At 36.7% G+C, this 22,517-nt stretch overlaps 1 protein-coding gene and 1 pseudogene across 5 annotated transcripts in view; both read left to right on the top strand.

The window, feature by feature from the left end:
* The window catches only part of STXBP1 (syntaxin binding protein 1), a 127,221-nt gene that overhangs the window by 48,291 nt on the left and 56,413 nt on the right, over positions 1-22,517 (top strand). For all 5 annotated transcript variants that reach the window (XM_020965760.2, XM_020965756.2, XM_020965758.2 and 2 more), the window contains one exon: positions 20,899-20,948. In XM_020965760.2, the coding sequence (XP_020821419.1) occupies positions 20,899-20,948 (50 nt within the window). The remainder of the gene's footprint in view (positions 1-20,898; positions 20,949-22,517) is intronic.
* On the top strand, positions 15,532-16,090 carry LOC110193761 (large ribosomal subunit protein uL11 pseudogene; annotated as a pseudogene).

Here is a 22,517-nt window from a genome sequence, read left to right as displayed (position 1 = left end):
TGGCCCTTATTCTAATCTGGTTCAGCTGTAGGTAATTAAATCTTTGCTTTATGAAATTGATTATCACCTTTAGTTTGGTACTCCAGCAGACTCTTGTCTGTCCTGGAACAAAGGTACTTAAATGTATGTTTATTAAATTGAAGAGAACCAAAACTCAAGAAAACAGAATTTTCCCCAATTGTCTTATTCGTAAACACTGGTCAGCTTCTAAAAAGCTTATCAATTCACTAGCTTTGTGATTTTGGCTAAGTCATAGGTTTTGTGTGTGTGTGTTAGGGTTGCCGCATGGTGTTTTAGTGGACAACAAAAGGCAGTTTCTACCACTTTGATTGCAATTGTGGCAGGTGCAGAATCTAATAATATCATTTCATTGATTTTTAAAATATTTCAATTCATACATGACAAAAATAATTAAGTACTGGCTATATATGGAGATTTTGTTTTGCTTATATTTTACTTCAAGCCAGGGTCTGAAAAAACTCCAGCTGCGAAAGCAACGTAGAGTCCATTAAGTGTATGTATTTTGCCCATAAAACAAGTTGCTTGGCTGAAGAAGCTGCCTTCATCATGTGACACACAATTCATTAAATAAAACATTAACTCAGAAAAAAAGAAAATTCATTTGATTGCTCTGGGCCTCTGAGAGGATCAGATCAGCTAATCTCTTAGTTCTCTTCCAGCTCTAAAATTCTGTAAAGTGCTTTGCAGACCTTAAACTACTATATATGTATTTGATCTCTCATTACATATAATTCTGCAAATGAGAGGTTGTATTCTAGAATCAAACTCCTAAAATTGAATCAGTTTCCTAAGAATCCTTCAATTCAGGAACGGTCAGCGGCTAGTTTTGTCCCCTGGCCATGGGCATGCCCGCAAATATTTAACACCTGATTCTCTTACTGCAGGACACATTTTAAAATTTAATCTACATTATTAACATTTTCTCCATCACTTTTTTTAGACAATTAACAAAATAATAAATTAAGACCCAATTTGTAACACATTCAAATTTCTGAGGTGTAAATAAATACTCATACTGAAAATTTAACAGTTGCCTTGGTGAGAGCTGACTACAGCACACCTAAGCCTGGGGCTATACCAGACCTACCCTACCCTGGACCTGTGTTCTCTCTGTCTGGGAATCATAGCTAGGTATTCCCCATGGCATTTGCCTTACTGAAGGATTTTTTGTGTTCTAGATTAGCCACTTGTTGAACATTCATGATATGATTTGAGAAGGAATATTGAGGAATCAAAATCCAAAGGTCCTATAGGTTTTACATTGTGCTTAGTTGTATGAGGCTTTCTCTAGCACTGCTTGATAGTTCTAGAATTGGAACAAAGAAAGCAGATGGTAGGGGTGATCCAAGGCTAGGGATGTCTTGCTGGCAGATTGAACCTTGTCTGTGAATGTTGAATACAGTATTATTTCCATGTGATATTCCAGCATGTTCTCATGGTGAGCATAACATACCAGGAATTAGTCTGCTTTCTGGGACAGGCTTAAATGGAATCTCAGTCAATAACTAATTAGATTAGATTTGGTTCACTCCAGGCCAATGAATAACCTTTCTTGAGCAGTAATATTACCAGAGCTGATTCTGTTTTTGCATTCATTTATTGAACTTTATTGGGTGCTTGCTATGTGCAAAAAAGCACTGTGCTCAGTATTGTGATAGAGAGGAATTAGATATGACCCGTGCCCTCCAGAAGCTTATATTCTAAAAGGGGAAATGGGACAAATACATACATACACACAGTGAAAGGCAAAATGTGATAAATATCATGGGAGGAACACTGAATGTGCCACAGAAGATTAAAGAAGAAAGATCACTTCTGACAGGTCAGGGGAGATGGGAGATGAGAAGGAAGAAAAACTCTTTTCTCCAAGCAGATTTCATAATATCTTATTAAAGGTGATAGAGTGGACAAAGGTCATTTCGTATGTTATAATTATACTTTCTATTAAACTAGTCTTATCTATAGTGAACTATGATATAGCTATGAGAAGCATAAAAAGATAAAAAAATAAGACTTCTTGAAGCTCTGGGATATATCATTATTGTCTACTAGTTATGAATGATTTTGAGGAAAATTAAATCAGATACTGTGGAAAAAGCTTGTATCAAATCTAGGTTAACTTCGCTTTTGACTGATTAAGAAAATCTTAGAGCTGAAATAGCCTTTAAAAATAATTGAGCATACAGATCATGTGTTATTTTTTAAGAAAGAAATATTGTAAACCTTATGATAAGACAAACCTATTACCTTAGAATGAGAATGATGAAATAGCTATGAAGAGAATTAACCTAATTGGACCTTGCTATTCCAGGCTTGCCTTCTTCCCTCATTTAGGGTAATATGCATCTCTCAAATACACAAACTCAATATAAGTAGATTACCCAGCAATCTAATTAAAGTGTATAATCAGTTTACTTCCGTCTTCCTTCTGTCAAGTTGCTCATAAAAGATTATTTGGTTTGATTGAATTTTTTGTATTGTATTTTTTCCTAAAGTGTTAATTTCTATTTCTGAGCAGTCAGAAATATAACCTGGCATCTTTGAGACCATTGCACCATTTGGGAAACTTTTATCCTTTCCAATTATATTTTTACATGGCCCACAGCTATTTATGAAGCCCTAGTATTGTAAAATCCCTCACATAACAACGAGAACAGTCACCTATTATTTAAATGCTATGTTAGTTGATGATCAACTATGAAATACTCGTATACAATGATCAATCAATACAGTGATCCGAGACAGTTCCAAAGGACCCATGATGAAAAATACTGTCCACCTCCAGAGAGAACTGATGAACTCTGAGTACAGATGGAAGCATACTTTAGGGGAAAAAAAACCACAACTTTGCTTCTTGCTTTTTATTTATTTATTTATTCGCTCATTTATTTATTTATTTATTTTTGCGGCATGGATAATGTAGAAATATGTTTTGCATGACTTCTCATGTATAATTGATGTCATATTGCTTACCTTCTCAATGGTTGGGGGAAGAGCAGAAGAGAATTTGAGATTAAAAATCTTTTAAAAATGGGTTGAACAAGTTATGATAAATGAATGTAATGAAATACTATTTTAGCGCTATAAGAAAGGTGGACTTCAGAAAAACCTAGAAAGACTTATATGAACTTATGCTGACTGAAGTGAGCAGAACCAGAAGAACAGTGTACACTGTAACAGCCATGTTATGTGATGACTAACTTTGATATACTTAGCTCTTCTTGGCAATGCAAGGAGCTAAGACAACTTCAGAAGACTCGTCGTGAAAAATGCTATCCACATCCAGAAAGAAAACTATGGAGTCTGAATACAGATAGAAGCATATTATTTGTGCTCTCTCTCTCTCTCCCTCTCTCTTTTGGTTTCTTCTTTCCTGTGATTTCTCCCAATGGCTCTAATTCTTCTTTACAATTTGACTAATGTGAAAATAGGTTTAATATGAATTTCTATGTTGAGCCTATATCAGTTTACATGCTGTCTTGGGGTTGGGGGAGGGGAGAGATGGGGAGAAAATTTGAAACTCAAAATCTTATTGAGGTGAATGTTGAAAACTAAAAATAAATAAATTTATTATTAAAAATCTTTAAAAATGAATGCTAAAAATGAATGAATGAATAAATAAATGCTATGTTAGTGAGAAGTTTCTTTGTTAAAGTGGTAGGATAATAGAAGAATAGTAGTACTCACAGATATGTGATTCTGGACCCACGCTGTAATTGCCATTGATCCAAAGAGCCTCATCACTATTCTTTTCTCTGTGGAGTCAAGTATACTAGAAATTAGAGATCTTTTTTTTTTTTTAAGAAATTAGATATCTTAAATTGCCACAAATTCCCTGTAAAAGAGACACATGTGGCCAAGAACTTTGGTCTGAGTGTTCTAAAGCTCTTAAATTGTCTTTAAAACATTCAGCCAAAGTGCTCCACCTCTTTCCTGTACTTGAACTTGGAAGAGCTGGATGGAGATGTTTCCTTTTCCTGGTGGCCATATGTGTTGTTAACAATGATACCGGTTTGCTTAAAGGAAGCAGCCCTCCAGGAGCTGGATTCTGTTCTTACAGGTTATTTCTGATAGTAGATGACCTACTCTCCTTGTTTCACTGATGCTTAGTCTCCCTCTGTTATATGAGATCAGTTTATTAAATCATGATGGTGAATACCCGCTTTCCTACCTTTTCCCTTTTCTCATTGCATTTTCCCTGATGCAGTACTCCCTTCCCCCAAGTGCCCCATAGGTAAGAGAATGAATGGTACATGGGGAAGCTTGTGGTTCTTTATACGAAACAATAGCTCTATTAACATCACATCTGCAGGCCTGAGAGGTATCTGACTGGACAGCCTGCCTGCCATTCCTTGGACCATAGCCAGCAGCAAAGTACCTGTTCTTGGACTCTGCAGTACATCAGAAAAATACTGCAGGTTTTTCTGCAAGGGGCAGCATTAGGAAAAATACGTTCTTTTGCAGATGGTAAGGGTACAAAACTGCAACTAGAGTCTGGCAGTTAATTGATTATGTCCCTAGGCATCAGGATATCAAACCTGTTTATAGCTGCTGTCAATGGGTAATGGTAATCCTTTTTTTAAATATCGTCTGACACATATGTAGTGCTGTACCCTCCTTCCATTTTACCCTCCTCCTAGCAATTAATTATTGCCTTGTGTGAAGGGTCTAGTGTCTGTTGTGTTAGAAATATTTTAAATCTACAGTAATCAAAAGATAATAGACATGACATATTTGTTCAAAGAGATCACTTTTTAGTCCTACTGAAGGATAGCCTTTTCTGACATGTGGTTTAGGTGATTTATGTTGTAATTTTGTTTCAAAACAAGTAGAATAATTCTTTGGTGTTTTCATATATAACAAACTTTTGATACTTAGAAGATAGTAAAACTTTTTCTTTTTGCTCATTTTTGCTGTTTGTAGATACTGTGAAAATCTTTTAAATCATTTTCATTCAAAGAACAATGAAAATACTAGACTGGTTGGCCTCCAAGGTGATTTCCAACACTAAAGTTTTATGATTCTAAGTAAAGTTACTTCACTTGTATAGTTGAGACATCTAAGGTGAGGAGATGGTTATGATGAGTCCAAGATAAGAACAAATCTTAAGGGGCAGCCAGATGGTGCAGTGGATAGAGCACTGGCCCTGGAGTCAGGAGGACCTGAGTTCAAATTTGGCCTCAGACCAGACACTTGATACTTACTAGCTGTGTGACCCTGGGCAAGTAACTTACCCCTAATTGCCTCACTTAAAAAAAAAAACCAAATCTTATCAGTCTTGTTGTTTAAACGTTTGGGTTATGGGATTTTCCCTCTCTGAAAAGGCTTTGTTTTAGGAATTTTTTGCCTTATCTCTTGACTTTTTAAAATTTTGTGAAAAAGAGAAGCTGGACTATTAGAAGAAATCCTTTAAAGGAGAAAAATTGCTATAAAATCCATGAAAGATAATTTCTATAATAATGTCTAACTTTTCTGTAAATGTGATGCTGAGGCTCAGCATTTCACATACCAGTTATTTATAGGAATGAGCTAAAGTTACCTCCCAAATGTAAAAGGTAATCCAAATCCTAAATGTCAGAAGGGTAGGACATTTCTGTCATATATAATCTCATTGCTATGTAGTTCTGAAGTCAAAGAAATCAGGTAATGATGTCTCCTTGAATGGTCTCTGCCTTTCTTAAGAATGAAACAACATGATGAGTATGAAGAAGTATGGAGAGACATATGAACTGATGCAGAGTAAAGTAAGAAGGGTCAAGAAAACAGTATGCATCATAACTGCAACAATGCAGATTGAAAGAGCAACCAACACAGAACCGCTGAAGATGAATGTTGCAAAGTTATAAAGACTAAGCTTGTCTCCAAATAAAAAACAATAAGAATGCTTTGCAAGGTGGGGATCAAGTAGAGCATTGCATATAACATCTTATTTTTCAGTGTATTGATTGGTTTTGATGAATTTTTTTTCCTTCTCCTCTTTAAAGATTTTTTTTGGTTATAAGATAACTTTTTAAGGATGGAAAAAGAGGGATATAGGGGATGTAGCTTATGTAAAAACAAAATATATCAGTAAAATATACCTTTAAAAGGATGACACACAATGAGCTCTAAACAGCAAATGGAACAGATGTCATTAATATAGTTTTATATGAAATGGTCTCTTCTACTTTACCTTTGCCTAAAAATTAATGGGCTTTTTTATTTCCAGGGTTTGACAATTCTTTGCCAACAGAAAAAGATCTGCTATAAATATTTTTTGTACACAGAGGTCCTATTTCTTTTTCTTTGTTCTCTTTGGAATGTAGACCTAGTTTTGGTATTTCTGGGGCAAAGGATATGCATAGTTTTGCATATATTTCAACCCCTAGAAATAATATATATTTATATCATATTTATAAAAATTATAAATATAAAATATTTATAGCAGTTCTTTTTGTGGTGGCAAAGGATGGAAGTTGAAATTAAAGGAAATAAAATTTAAAAAAAGGAAGTTGAAATTAAAGGAAATTAAAGGTATGCAGTTTACAAAAAGAACTGCTATAAATATTTTTGTTTATACATTTTTTTATAAATATAGAAATGTATTATTTCTAGCGTTCGAAATATATGTGAAACTGTATACACTTAATTTCTACTTCTAGGAATTGGAATACCCTTTATTTCTAGGGATTTGAAACATGCAATAATATAATTCAGCATATTCTAGAAATGTACAATTTGCACTTCTAATTATTAGTAATTTAGATTTTGTTTTATTTCTAGGGTTTGGCTTAGTGTTTTTTCCTCATTTATACATACTGTAGCGAAGGTGGTGCTGTGTTAATGAGCCAGTGGTAACAATTAATGGAAGGATAAATAATAATTAGGTGGAAATGGCTTTAAATCAAAGGCATCTGCACAATATTATGTTGTCTTAACTTCTGGTTAAGATGGCTACATGAACCCAGGAGCAAAACAGCCCATCTCTAACACAAATCTTCCAACAAAGATTAAAAAAAGAGACTGAACGAATGATCGAGAAATCAGAAAAGAAACTACAGTCTTTTTATCCAGCCCAGGATTGTACATGCAGGCACTAAGGGAGGGGTCCTACCAGAAGAGCCAGCTTGAACTCCAGGCTGGAAAGCCTACCACTGAAGACCAGAGGATTTTCAAGGACACCTGGAACCTGTAGCACACTGGGGTCAGGAAAACCAGAGTGTTCCATGGAGGAAGTCCAGGGCAGCAAGTTACTTTCAGTACTCTGAGGAGATGGAAACTGGTAAAGCTCTTTAGAAATCATATAGGCTGTCTTAGGAGCTCTGAAAGTTTATAGACCACTGATCTTAGATACCCTTGAGGATCTATCAGAGTTCTCAAATTTATTTGGCCTACCACCTCCCTTTCAAAAACAATTACTCAGCACCCCCCTGGGGTTAGGTTAGGTTAACCCTTATTTTTATTCAGTGCCACCCCTCCATTGCACCCAAGGCTACTACACCCCTTCCTCCTATCGTTTCAGCGTCCCCCAGGGCACTTTGGGAACCAGAACTGGGAGAGTTATAAGTAGCCCTAAAATATGCCAGCATTCTCAGTACAGATGTATCAGGGTAAACGTAAAAAGGTAGAGCCAAGATAATACAGATTAGCACTACGATATCCACTACCCCATCATAGTGTGCAGGGGAAGGTGGATGAAGGCTGGAAATTTGCATTAACAGAAGAGGATACCTGCTGTGATAAAGAAATTTTATTGAATCAGAGACACCCAAGATGCAAACACAGGATAGAACTCTGTATGACTATAAGCAGAGCCTCAGAGAAAGGGGAGGCATTAATTAAGTGCCTACTGTTACCAGACACTGGGGTAACACTTTACAGATATTTTCTCATTTGTATATAAAAAAAAGACTTAGTCACAAGGTCTAGAAGAATTCTTAGAAAAACTGAAACCAAACAATGAAAATTAAATAAACACTTGGGAGGAAAGAATTGTTAGCAAAATAAACAGCTTATCACAGGAGTTGGTAACTTACTCAAGTAATGGACTCCTTGAAATGAAATCAGTGAATCCATGAGACAACAAAAAATATTAGAACATCAAAAATAGAAGAAAATGTACATTATCTTTTATTTATTTATTTGCTTTTTTGGTGAGGCAGTTGGTGTTAAGTGACTTGCTTAGGGTCACACAGCTAGTGTCAAGTATCTGAGGTCAAATTGAACTCAGGTCCTCCTGGCTCCAGGGCCAGTGCTGTATCTACTCTGCCACCTAACTGCCCCTGTACATTATCTCTTACCAAAGATAACCGACTTAAAAAACAGATCTAGGTGAGAGAATTTAAAAATTAATGGACCACTTGAAAACCATGGTTGAAAAGAAGAGGGTGGAGCTTCTCCCAACTCACTTAGGCCTGAAGTGGGAATAGCCACTGCTTAAAATATTGTTTCCTTACCAGAATATCTGTAAATAAAGAACACTATCATTCTACTAATCAGCGTCTAGAAAAGTTACATTGAGGCTTTTTAGAATAGTGCCTTTATGAAATGAGACATAGCAGTCTTGAGAAGTAGTGATGAGGGCCCTTGATCCCACTCTTCTCTGTGAGGTTACCTCAAGCAATTTGTTCATTCTTCCGTCAGGCAGGATCCAGGTGATGTTTAGTTCTGCTTCCTCTCATAGGAAGCATCGAGAAGCTCTTTATAGATTTTGAGGGACCTCAGTATAGTTCATAGGACCATAGATTTAAAGCTTAAACAAATCTTAGGAGCTATTGAGTCCAGTCCTCTCATTCTACATGTGAGGAAACTGAGGTACAGAGTATTTAAGTGACTTGTCTAGCCTTATAAAATATACACGTCAGTATGTATAAAATATGTATATACAAAATATGTGCAAAGCAAATATGAGGTAATTTGAGAGAGAAGTAACTGCTATTGGGATCAAGAAAATCCTGATACAAGAAATGTCATTTGAGATTGACCATTGACTAAAATTAGGAACATCTAAAGCCCCTTTTTACTCTCCGATTCTATTTATTGTGTGGCTTGAGGAAAGTCACTCTACCTGTAGAACTCAGAGGATTTGAAGTAGTAGGGATTCTCAGTGCCCAAACCTCTTATTTTACCGATGAGGAAACTGAGACTCAAAGGCATTAAGTGACTTGCCCACAGTTGCATAAGTAGTATGTAGCAGAGCTAGGATTTGAGGTCCTCTAACTCCAGCTTCAGTGTTTTTATACCAAACTGCCTTAAAATCAATTTAATTCATTTGGCATCATCAGTGGAATGTTTTTGCCAAATACTTGTGATTGTAGGAAGATCTCCCTAATTTGAACTAACTGGGAAAAAGGTGGTCCAAATTGTGAAGTCTGGATTATAGAAAATTATAAAGTGCCATTTTGTTACTTTTATATGATTACGCAGAATGACTAAAAACCTTGGCCTAGTAGAGAGCCTTAGGAAAGCTATTTAATGTCTAGATAAAAATGATTTGTAATTATTTGTGTTTTTAAAAATAATTGGATGCTTTAGAAGTATAGTACTTAGAAAATGTGTTCTCAAATATTTTTTAAAATTTTCTTTAATGGGGCAGCTAGGTGGCACAGTGGATAGAGCACTGGCCTTGGAGTCAGGAGGACCTGAGTTCAAATCCTGCCCCAGACACTTGACAGTTACTAGCTATGTGACCTTGGGCAAGTCACTTAACCCCAATTGCCTCACCAAAAAAAGAAAAGAAAAAAAATTTTTCTTTAAAATTTTTTATTTTCAGTTCCATATTCTTTTCCTCCTTCTATCCTCTATCCCACCCATTGAGAAGGGAATAAATATGATACCCATTACATGTGTGAAGTTACAGAAAACACATTTCCATATTATCCATGTTGCAAAAAAAAAAAAAGGCAAGAAAAATAAAGTGAAAAAATATGCTTCAATATACACTCAGTCTTTTCTGAGTTCACTCTCTCTGGAGGTAGATATCATTTTTCATCATGAGTCCTTTGTCAATTGTCTTGGATCACTGTTTTGATCAGAGGAGCTGTTTTTCACATTGATCATTCTTACAGTATTGCTGTTAACGTGTATGATGTTCTGGTTCTGCTTACTTCACTTTGTGTCAGCTCATTCAAGTTTTCCCAGGTTTTTCTGAAGGTATCTCCTTTGTCATCTCTTATGGCATTTTCCCTTTCTGTTATATTAATCAATCTGATGGGTGTGAAGTGGTACCTCAGAGTTGTTTCAATTTGCATTTCTAATTATTAGTGATTTAGAGTATTTAAAATATTTTTCTAATTATATGTAAAAAAATTTAGCATTTAAAAAAAATTTTGAGTTCCAAATTTTCTTCCTCCCTGTCCCTATCATTGAGAAGGCAAGTAATTTGATATGGGTTATACATGTGCAGTCATGTAAAACATATTTCCATGTTAGTCATGTTGTGAAAGGAAACACAGATCAAAAAAAAAAACCAGTAAGAAAAATAAAGAAAAAAGGTATTAGAGTATTTTTTCTTATGACTATTGTTAGTTTAGATTTTTTTCTTCTGGAAACTACACGTTCAGATCCTTTGACCAATTATTAATTGGCTTGGTTTCCTGTATATTTGAAAAATGAGATTTTTATTAGAGAAACTTGCTTTAAAATTTCCTCCCCAGATTTGCTGCTTCTAATTTTGGCTTCATTGGTTTTGTTTGTGCAAAAATTTAAATTTTGAGAAATCAAAACTATCCATTTTATCTCCTGTGATCTTCTCTGTCTCTTGTATGATCATGACCTCTTCCCTTATTCTTAGATCTGAAGGGTAATTTTTTCCATGTTCCCCTAATTTGCTTATGGCATGTATGTCTAAAACATGTACCCATTTTGAACTTATCTTGATATTTGGTGTGAAATGTTGGTCTTGTTCTCAAATACTTTAAATATGTGATTTTGTTTAGTATTAACTCATAGATTCCCAAAGTGGGCAATACCACCTCCTGGGGGGGTGCTGGATCCAGGGGGTGGTAGTAGCATTGGGTGCGATTGGGGAATGTTGAATAAAAATAAGGGAGTGGTGGAAGCATAAGGAAAGAAGAGAAAATAAGAAAATTTTGAAAAACTATTGGTACATTTTTATTTGTTGTGTAGCAAAGTTAAAGTCATATTTTCCAAATAAATGCACAAAATGCGAGTTATAGCCAATCAGTGGTCAAGTCTGCCACCAGGTGCTAACAAGCGAGTGTTGGCAGGTGGGCATATTGTACATTGTTGGGAAGTCCAGCATGCATCTGCTGGATGCTGTGTAATGACTTGTTTGCAATATGATGCTATATGGTTAGGTGATACAGTATTGTGTCATCAAAATTTCAATGCAGGAAAAAACCCATAAATTTACAATAAATTATTAAATTTAAGAAAAATCATTTAAAAATACATAGTTTTTTTGAAATGACGCAAATTTCAAAAATGTTGATAGGTTAAAGTAGATTTCTAGGGGGGTGCTGAGTAATTTTTTTTTGAAAAGGGGCAGTAGACCAAATAAGTTTGGGACACCTCTGCATTAACTTATATTATCTCTAATGGCAGGTTTGCTTAGCAAAAGAAGTCCTCAGCCCAGTCTCATCCAACTGTCAGAAATTCCAAATCATTAAGAGTTGGAATGATCGAGATTTCACTGAACTGCTATTATTTATATGGGTTTAGACATACATGATGTGGCCTTGCAAAGGTTTTCAAGTTTTGAGGCTGCCAAAAATAGTATAAATGTAACTAATTAAAATTTCTGAGAACCTGTTATTTTTGCTTATATCTCTGTCAGGTTAGTGAAAGCAGATAGTTCTATTTGTGCAGATAGAATATTAAAAGTTAAGCACAAATGGGGTCATTCTTTGGTCTTGAACCAACCAGAGAAAAGGTTCATATCTGACAGAATATATCAGATTTTATCATAAAGTTAATAGGGGACATATTTTAAAAACACACATCACCAACTTACTGGAGGTCTTGGTCTTAGGACAATTGCTAGAATTGCTAGTGTTTGCTTGGCAATAAGGACAGGAGACACACACGTGTGTGTGTGTGTGTGTGTGTGTGTGTGTGTGTGTGTGTGTGTGTGTGTGCGCGCGCGCATTTTTCTGTGTCCACCCTCCCACCTCACAGGAGGCATTTTGACAGGACTGTAGAATGCTTATTTCTAGAAGAACAGGTGCTGAGAGAGCACAGTATTCACTGTCTGTCTATGCTGCACCTGGTTATTGCAAATGCTGTCAACTTCTTGCCTCTGTAAACATTAAGGACAAGAAGAAATTGTTCAGGCATCAGCAAGCCATTTCTGAACAAAGAAGAGTTATTAGGTCTTGCTGTTAAAGTATGACCATATGCATATGTATGTGTGTGATGGAGACATCTCATTTTGTTAACTTTATTTTTGGTTCACACCTATGAGTTTTTCAGTGTGGGGAATTCCTAGGGTGGACATTTCCTTCACTGATGCAGGTCTGGGACACTGAAAGTTTTAGAGACTTGCTTATGGTCACACAGCTGGTGTGTGTCAGAGATGGGACATGGTCCTGATCCATGAGAAGTCCTCTCTGACTCCTCTGAGCCTCTCGTGTTTAAAATGGATACATGTGCATGACCTTATGCAAAAATTAGGCATGGTCCCTGTCCTCTAGGCAAATTTCAGCTCAATCTAAGGTAAGAACTGAAAACTGAAGCTGTCTAGCAGTGGAATAAATGAATAGGTTGTCTTGAAAAGTCATGAACTGATGAAAGTGTTCAGGGAGAGGTGGGATGTCTCTCTTAGGAATTCTACAGGGGCATCTGGGTGGTACAGTGGATAGAGCACTGGCCCTGGAGTCAGGAGGAACTGAGTTTAAATCTAGCCTCAGACACATAACACTCACTAGCTGTGTGACCCTAGGCAAGTCACTTAACCCCATTGCCTAGCCAAAAAAAATAATTCTGCAGAGGAGATTCTGCTTTGGGTAGGTGATTGGGCTTCATGATCGTTAAGCTTTCTTTATGCTGTAAGATTTTATGAGCCTATGAATTATAGTACATATTTAAAGAGTATGCAGAGTGTAGTGTAACCTGGCAGAATTAGTTTTTCAGAAAGCCATGTTAGGCTATACTATTTTCCAGTTGTGTCCCCTCACCCTTAAAAAAAAAAGAGGCAGGAACTTGTTGGTCATTATTTAGTAATAACTAATCTCAGGAGTTTTACTTGTGTTCTCAAACAACAATAACTGAATAGTAATTTCTTTTTTATTACTTTAGCTAACTTCTTGATATATGGGATGTAAATCTTCAGGGTAACATTTGGAATCATCTGTTTGGTTAATCTGCTTCCAGATCTTTTATGATTCCCATTGCCTGGTCTGTTTTTTAAATTGCATTTGACAGTTTAAAAAATCTGAAGTAACAACAAATGAAGTCTGATTTTTGTTTTCTTACTAATGCATTTCATTCCTTGCATTAACATTTCATATTATTACTACCTGCATATGCTATTTGGTTTCACTATTTGGTTCTGATTCAGAATTTGGGTACATTTCCATTTATTTTTCAGCATTTATGCCTTTCTTCCCAACTGCCCAAAAGCCATTATCTCATTAATTGCTAAAGTAAGTGGCAAGTAGGGTGAGTCTTGTGTGATGGATATTTGAGTTTAATATTTATAGGAGTTGTATTTTGTTGTTCCTTTACATTGCTCAATGATATAGCCAAATGTTTCCTAAAAACCAAAAATGGTATGTAGCACAAAACTGAATCACATATTATCCCTGCCCAGATGGGTTTACAGTTTAAATATTTTGTGTGAATGAAGCATATGTTTGTGTGTATTATGTACATACATATGTTTATGTGTGTGTATGTGTGTATGAATAGGGTTAAGTGACTTGCCAAGGAAAGAAAGAAGGAAGGAAGGGAGGGAGGGAAGAGGGGATAGAGGGAAGAAGGAAGGAAACAAACAATTATTTAACAAAATCTGACCTGAGACACTTCCTAGCTGATGACCCTGGACAAATCGCTTAACCCTATTTGCGTTAGTTCCTCATTTGTAAAATGAGCTGGAGAAGGAAATGGTAAACTAGTATCTTTGCCAAGAAAAACCCAAATGGGATCCCAGAGATTTAGACACGACTGAAATGACTAAACAACATCAACAAAAAACTCTTAATGTAAACATATAAGTGTAAGTTATTCTATAGGGTAAATTAGGTGGCCAGTGGATAGAACATTGGGCCTAGTCAGAAAGACTCATCTTCCTGGCATCAGATCCAGCCTCAGACACGTATTAGCTGTGTGACCCTGGGTAAGTCACTTAACTCTGTTGGCCTCAATTCCTTATATCTAAAAATGATCTGGAGAAGGAAATGGCAAACCACTCTAGTATATTTACCCAAAAAACCCCAAATGGGGTCAATGAAGAGTCAGACATGACTGAAACAACTGAATGACAAGAAGTTATTATAATACCTCATAGGGCAATGGTGAGGAAAGGACTTTGTAAAGCTTAAAGTACTCTATAAATATGAATTATTATGATCATCAGGACAATAGAATAATTATTAGGATAATCATATTAATAAAAATTAATTATAATCCTTGAGCCCCTTGTAGTTTGAGGAAATTTGGTTGTGCCAGAATATCTGGTTCTTTCTCAGCTCTTGTAAGCTATGGGATTCCTGATCCTGGATACATGATATCTTTGTATATATGTCATTGTATGACAGTGAATACCAAGGTTGTGAGGATATCATGATTTTTTTACATTCTTGTCTCTTGTAGATCTTGACTGAATTCCAAGGCTTCAAGTACTTTGGGGATATTAGACTGTTCTAGAAATGCCCTCAGATAGTCCTAAGCTTGACTCAGGTCTTTTGTTGGTCCTTTGGTGAGGTTAGATTGCTTTCAGGGATTACTTAGAAGTTGGGTCAGCAAAGGTACCCTGCTTGAGGTTCTAATGCTTGGCTATAGGGGTAATAGATTCTGACTTCTACTCATGGCCCTTAAATGGCTTTGGGGAAGGCCCTTCCCTTAAAAGCATAAGCTGTGGACTAGAATAGTACAACAGAAATTTGAAGGGAAGGGTCAAGGAACCTACCTTGGCCATAGAAGAATATGTCTTGAGCTAACATAATGAATCAGGGCCAGAAGGGCTTTGAAGAAGGGTTGCAAGGGATTATTATAGGCAAATAATTCAAGCTACTTGATTCCTGTTGCTAAAAGGGACACTAATCCTTGTTTCCTTTATTTGTTGGATTAAAAAATCTCAGGACAAGGGCCAGAACTGCTATTGCAAGCACTCAGGACTTTATCCTTGGAATTTGGGAAAGAAATGAGTTGGTGGGAAAGGTTATTGATTGCCATTATTATCAATCCTTGAGGAATTGTTTAATTTCCCAATGGTAATTTCTCTACCTAAGAAAGTACTCGTGGCTTTTGACTTCCAGCTCGTGGTGGTGAAGGTGCAACTTCTTTCAGTTGTCCCAAATCCGGGTTCATCCGACACCGGCAGCCACCCCGCAGTATCCAGGCCAAGCCTCCACCTTCACCGCCACCATGCCTCCCAAGTTTGACCCTAATGAAATTAAAGTTGTGTTTTTAAGGTGTACTGGCGATGAAGTTGTGCCACAACTTCTGGCCCCCAAAATTGGTCCCTTAGGTTTGTTTCCCAAAAAGGTTGGTGATGACATTGCCAAAGCAGCTGGTGATTGGAAAGGGCTAAGGGCTAAGGATCACAGTGAAACTTACCGTTCAGAATAGACAGGCCCAGACTGAGGTTGTGCCTTCTGCTTCAGCCTTGATCATCAAAGCCCTAAATGAACCTCCTCGGGACAGAAAGAAGCAGAAAAATATTAAACACAATGGAAACATCACTTTCGATGAAATTGTCAACATTGCTTGACAGATGAGACACCGATCCTTGGCAAGAGACCTTTCTGGAACCATTAAAGAGATACTTGGAACAGCCCAGTCTGTGGGCTGCAACATTGATGGCAGGCGTCCTCACGATGTCACTGATGACATCAATAGCGGTGCTGTGGAATGCCCAGCAAATTAAAAGCTACAAAGGAGACTTGCACTAAATTAACATTTGACAACAGACAGAGGCTTTTCGTTTTTCAGTCTGGAGAATTTTTGTGTCAGAAGCTACCACGAATTCTGGGAAATAACCGTTAACTTAATTTCATTAGCCCTCTTACTCTGCAATAACTTTCAGCTATTTTGCAGTTCATTTGGAGGGGGGAGGGTAGTGTTAGAAAAGCAGGAAGGTTGTTGAAACTTAGCATTGGGGCTATAAATTGAGAGAAAACTGGTTGGGCAAGCCAAATTTGCCCCAGCAGTGAGCAAAGCTTGTCGTCTTTTCAGACTAATAGGAAAGAGTGTACCTGTTTGCCTTAAAAACCTTGAATGTGGGGTATTTTGGGGTTGAAGAGCCCCTCAATGTAATAGCTGGGACTCAGGAATCAAGAAATGGAGGAGAGATTCTAAAGGAATAATAACCTTTGGCTCAAGATTTTTGCACAAATAGTATGTGTGTATTCTAAGTTAATTGTACATGATCAACAATGCATAAACATTTTGTATTCCTTTGTATTTAGAGTGAAAAAAAAAGTACTCATGGCATGTAATTTTCCTTTACATTAAGGAGTATCAGAATTCAAATTTAGGGGGGTTTAAGATAAACCTTTAGAGCTAACAAAACCAAGATTAGGAATCATCTATTTTCTGTTTTGGTCACTGTATTTTACAGATGAAGAGACTAAGGGACATTGAGATCAAATGACTTGTCCTAAGACTACCCAAGGAGCTAGTGAAAAGGCTGGGACCAGAACCTGGGTGTCTGAAGTATTCTTATAAATGTTAGCCATATACTTGGATCCCCTATCACTCTACTATTTTTAAATTATTGATATTTTTTACTTTTACATCATGATGGCATTATGATATAGTTAACAGAGTGCTGGACTTGTCAAGAAGATGAGGGTTCAAATTCCTCCTGTGACTATGTAAAGCAAGCTCCCTAACCTTTCTCTGAGTCTCAGTTTTCTCTGTAAAAGGTATTGGATTGGATGACTTCTGAGGTATATTCTAGCTCAAAATCTATGGTCCTATGATTTTTGATTCCCAATATAGCCTATTTTCTGCCCCTCTCAGAGAGTAAGCTCCTATGATAAGAATAAAACATATTGAGGAAAAAATTCGTACTTTATCAAAATTTGCTATCCATCAAATCTGACATCATATTCAGTGTTCTACACCCAAAGTCTCCCCTTTCTGCAAAGAAGTTAGGGAGCTTGTATTCTTATATCTCTTCTTTTAGGCTAAGCTTTGTCATTATAAGTACACAACATTCAGTTTCAGTTTTTGTTGTTTTATTCATATATATTGTTGTAATAACCATGTATATTGTTTTCCTAGTTCTTCTTATTTCATTTTGCATCAGATTTCTCAGCACCTAGAGTATCCTCATCCTGGAACACCCATCTGTTACTTTGGCCTTTTCTACTTGGAATATCCTTCTGTAAGGCTTGTCCTCTTCTCTTATTTGTGAGCTCCTCCTAGAGCCTCCATTTTGTGGAGGGGCCCAATATGGCTTTCATTCCACTCCTGACTCTGTTCCTGTCTTCCAAAATTCAAAGCCTTGTCCCACTTAGGGTATCTTCATTTTCCACCCCCAGTCTTCTACTTTTCAGTTTGATGTATTGTTCCCCTACCCCATTAGAATAGAAGCGCTTTAAGGGCAGTAATTTTTTTTGCTTGCATTTGTAGTCCCTAGCACTTAACACAATGCCTGGCACAGAGTAAGTGCTTAATAAAATGTTCATTTCCTTCCTTCATAGAAGTCTTCCCATGCTTCTCTATTTTTCATATTCACTTTTTCATACAACTTTTCATACAACTTACTAAGTCACATTCATGTACCACAACCTATTCCCTAATCGATAGACATCAAGTTTGTTTCCAGTTCTCTGCTACTGCGAATATTTGGTATGATATGGAAGCATTCTTTTTATCTTATACTTTCTTATGATACATGTCTAGTGATGGGATCTCTGGGTTAAAAGGTATGGAGATTTTAGTCACATAATTTCACATTGTTTTCCAAAATGGTTGGACCAATTCACAGCGCTACCAGCAGTGTATTAGTACACCTGTTTTTCCACAGCATCTCCAACACTGATTTATACAGCTGTTTGTTATCTTTACCAATGTGCTGGCTGTGTCTTTAAGCCTCAAGGGTAATTTAATTCACTCCAGTATTTATACTGGATGTTAAAAATAGTGATGCTGCCTAGGGACCATCTTAAGTTGGGTTTATTACATGCTAATGTCCATTAAACCCTGCCCAAGCACTTGCTCTAGATGGGCTCAGTGGTTAAAATATCTGATGTTTACATCTGTCTTTCAAACTTGCAATGAGTCCTTTGACCCAGAGAGCCTACCTCTAGTTAAATTTCCCAAAGGTAGAAAGTTCCCTTATATACTAAAATATTAATAGCTGTGCTATTTTTTGTAATAGTAAAGGCCTGGAAATAGAGTAAATGCACATAGATTAGGGGACTGGCTAAACAAATTGTGGTACATAAATATAATTACTGCATTGTAAGAAACAATTAAAACTGAAAATACAGAGAAGAATAGGAAGATTTCACAGGATCACAAATTTATAGCTAAAAGGGCCCTTAGAGGCCTCTAGTTCAACCCTCTGTTTTTACAGATAAGAAAACTGAAGCTTAAGGAGATTAAGTGATTTGCTCAATGTCGTAGTTAGTAAATGGAGAAGCAAGATTGGAACATAGGCCCACCAGTCCAAATCCAGCATACTTTAGGCTATACCTTATTATACCTCTGAGAATGGATAGAAAACGAAGTATCAGAATCAAGAAAACAGCATGTAGAATGACTATAGCAGTATACATGGAAAGAGCAACACTAACAAGAAAACTGAAACTGAGTGCTGTGTAGTCATAATGAGGAAGCCTGGCTCCAAAGAAGGGATGCAGCCTCCACCTCTGTCCCTCATTTGCAGAGGTAGAGGATGTACCACATATAATGTCAGATCTATGTTTTGTTTTGCACAACTATGGGTTTTTTCCCCTCTTTCTTTTTTATTTTTTATAAGGAATGGTTCTCTGGGAGAAAAGGGGGTAAATTGGGAAATGAAGGTGATGTTAAAACAAAAGGTATCAGTAAAAATCAGCCCCCCTCTCAAATTTGGATTATTTACTGCAGCTCTTAGAATGAGTGTTCTTTGAATTTATTGTTATTCGGTTGTTTCAGTCATATCTAACTCTTCATGACCCTATTTGGGGTTTTCTTGGCAAGATACTGGAGTGGTTCACCATTTCCTTCTCCAACTCATTTTACAGATGAGGAACTGAGGCAAATAGGGTTAAGTGACTTGTCCAAGGTCACACAACTAGTACGTGTCTGAGGCCGGATTTCAATTCAAGATGAGTCTTGCTGATTCTTAGTGCAGTGCTCTACCCACTGAGCCACGTAGCTGCCCTTAAATTAGAGGAATTTAAACGTTAGGAGACTTGCTGTTTCTCAGACTCATTTCACTTCCTTTAGATGGTGACAAATGCCCCTCCAAATGAGTGATTGTGGAGTAACACAAGCATCTGCATGAGGGAGGGGAAAAGGAAACCTACAAAAACCTTACATATCCAAAGAAGATTTATTTTAAAATATTCTTTACAGTTGTCTGGAAATGGAAGTGGGATACAGTAAGCCTCCAAACCTGTGTCCAGATTGGGGTGGCAATGTGGCTGTTCTCTATGCTGGGTGATATGACAGCTTTGAAGATGGCTTCTCAGCATTTCCTTTTTGTATAGGTAAAGTCTGATCTCTGACATGCCCTCCTTTTTGGCAGTTCCAGGATGGTGATTGGTGGGCAGCGAGATGTTACTTGTAACTTTGGATTCCAGATTTATTATTGAGATTTCTATGACTAATAATTGGTTTAGGAGGCTGAGAGTATGAGATTGGAATGTTCTCTGATTTACTAAAGGTTGTCTTACTAGGAGGACATGAAAGGTTCTGTGTTGCCAGATGCTTATGGGACTGAGTCTGGGTGGGAACTTTGTAAGGTTATCATTGGAAAAAGAGGGAAAGATTCTCTGCACTGATTTAAGAAGTGAGAACCAAAAGCAAGGGGCAGTTAACCTTAACAGATTACGTGCCAGTTATCTGCAGAGAGAATGGTCTCTAAGGGATGAAAGGCCTTAGAGACATACTTCATTTTTTCCCTTGGGATTGTATATGTGAAATGTTAGCTCAGATTCCATAGAGGAGGAAGAGTAAATTCCTAATCCACAGATCCTAAGAAGGGGATAAAGACTTTTACCTATTAATGTAACTGTGTATAAATGTGTCTATGTATATGTGCATTCTCTATAGCAAGAAATATCGATTCATTTACATTCCTCAGGGTGGAAAAATATAATGCTTGTAGTTAAAAGTTCTAAAAGGCAAAATCATAACCCTGTACACATAATAAGAATTATAGAATTACAGAAGCCAGATATTATGTCAAGCATTGTAGCAATTGAAGTTTTATTGGCCCTTCTACACCAGTCATCCCTCTCCCTATCCAAAAAAAAGGAGACCTTCCTTATGCATCTACCAGTTTGTGGTTCCTTCCTTTGTTTATAACATTTTACTTGACTGGCTATCGTTTACTACTATGACTTAATGGGAAAAGGAGAGCTATCTTTAATATATGTGAAATATGGGCCACTCCTCAAGTAAACTGAAATGCTTAACTGTAGAGTCATGCATTCCTCCCTTGAAAGAAATGTGTCTGGTCCATGTGTTAAGTGTTGAGATGGTTATTGGGAAAACTGTGTGTTCTTTTTAGTTAACTAATATGTGGTCTTTTTCTTTTTTTTTTTTCTCTTAAAGAGATTATGCATGATGTGATAAGGAAGGTGAAAAAGAAGGGAGAGTGGAAGGTAAGTGGAATAATGGAATTGGGAATCTTAGGGTAAGTTGACATCAATGTTAATAAGGGGCAATTTGGGGGGGAAAAGCATTTGGCTATATGCAAAGAGTAGAAACAAAGTGCTTTGTAACAGATACTGGGCTAGGAGGAGGGTAAATGAAAAGCTCAAAAACTGTCCTTCCAAAAACTGACTTCTTGTTTGCATATTTTTTGTGTATTGAGATAGAGTTGAAAGTGACATTCGGGATCATCTAATCTAACTCCTTTCTAATTATAGCTGCGTGTAAAATAAGATAAAATAAATTAACATGACATGTTGAAATTGTATTGAATGTAATACTTGTAATATAAGGTATAGAGAATGTTTGATTTTAAAAAACTAATTAATTGAAAATATCATTGATTAAGGAAGAAAAGAAAGTATTCTCTGTATGTCATGATCTTGGTTGAAGAGCCGCTCATTGATTTGGATCAACACAGATGTGGTAGTTGAGAGGCAGTCCCTGCCCTAAGTCCTTACCACTCCAGTCACAAAGGTAACAAGACTAGAAAGATCAGTTTTTTTCGGTAGAAAGGGCTTACCCAGAGCCATCCACACTGCATTTATGGGATGCTAGTCCTATAGACTGTGGCCATAGAGTAGAGAACAAGAAATCAAGCCATTTAACACCATTCTTTAATCAAATGAGCTAACTGGAATAGCCATCTTCACAGAAATGCCTAATGTACCCAAGGGAATTCTGTGTAAATTATTTTCATTTCTCTCCTTCCCGTTTGCAGTTATCCTCCTCCAAGCACCCTAATTTTAAGCTAGGAATAACATTACTCAAGTACAGTGATTCTCAAATTTTTTGGTCTCAGGATTCCATTATTCTCTTAGAAATTCTTGAAGATCCTCAAAAGAGCTTTTGTTAATGATTTGTATCTATTGATATTTTCCATATTAGAAATTAAAATATATTAGTATTTTTACGAAAACAGTTTTGACCTTAAGGATCCCCTGAAAGGGTCTCAGGTATCCTGAGGAATCTTAGCCTATGCTTTGAGAACTGCTGCTTTAGCAATATTCAGGAGCCTGTTTTAGAAAATGCTGGCTAGTCTGTCTTTTACTGAGGTAGTAAGTATCCCAGTCTAATCTGGCTAGGGGAAAAAAAATGGACCAAGGATGCCCTCCTTTGCCCTCTGCTTGAGGACCGAGATTTTTTTTAGAAGTGGGAAGGGACCTCCTGAATTCCCCCTTTTGATACTGCCTGGTGGAGTAGAATAGCAGTAAGTACAGCTTAATGCATCTAAGAATGTAAGTGCAGATAGGAAAGGTTTTAGGTTTGATTTTAATCTAGGAGTAAAATGTCAAGCTTCTACTGATCTGGATTGAGGTATATTGTGGGCAGTTTGGCTGCTGAGCTTGGAATATCAAGAATGGGTATGCATATATTTATGAAATCTGCACTTAGAATAGTATTTATTTTCATTCTGAAAGTTTATGTCCAAATTAAAGAAGCTACGTTAGATGTATCTTACTTTAATATTCTGATGTACCTATTAATGATGAACTCATTGATACAGACATTCCTTTACT

The sequence above is a fragment of the Phascolarctos cinereus genome, unplaced genomic scaffold (assembly GCF_003287225.1).
Source record: "Phascolarctos cinereus isolate Bilbo 61053 unplaced genomic scaffold, phaCin_HiC Scaffold_2;HRSCAF=192, whole genome shotgun sequence".
Classification (NCBI taxonomy): domain Eukaryota; kingdom Metazoa; phylum Chordata; class Mammalia; order Diprotodontia; family Phascolarctidae; genus Phascolarctos; species Phascolarctos cinereus.
The sequence above is the reverse complement of the archived record's forward strand: the minus strand, read 5'-3'. Positions and strand labels throughout refer to the sequence as shown.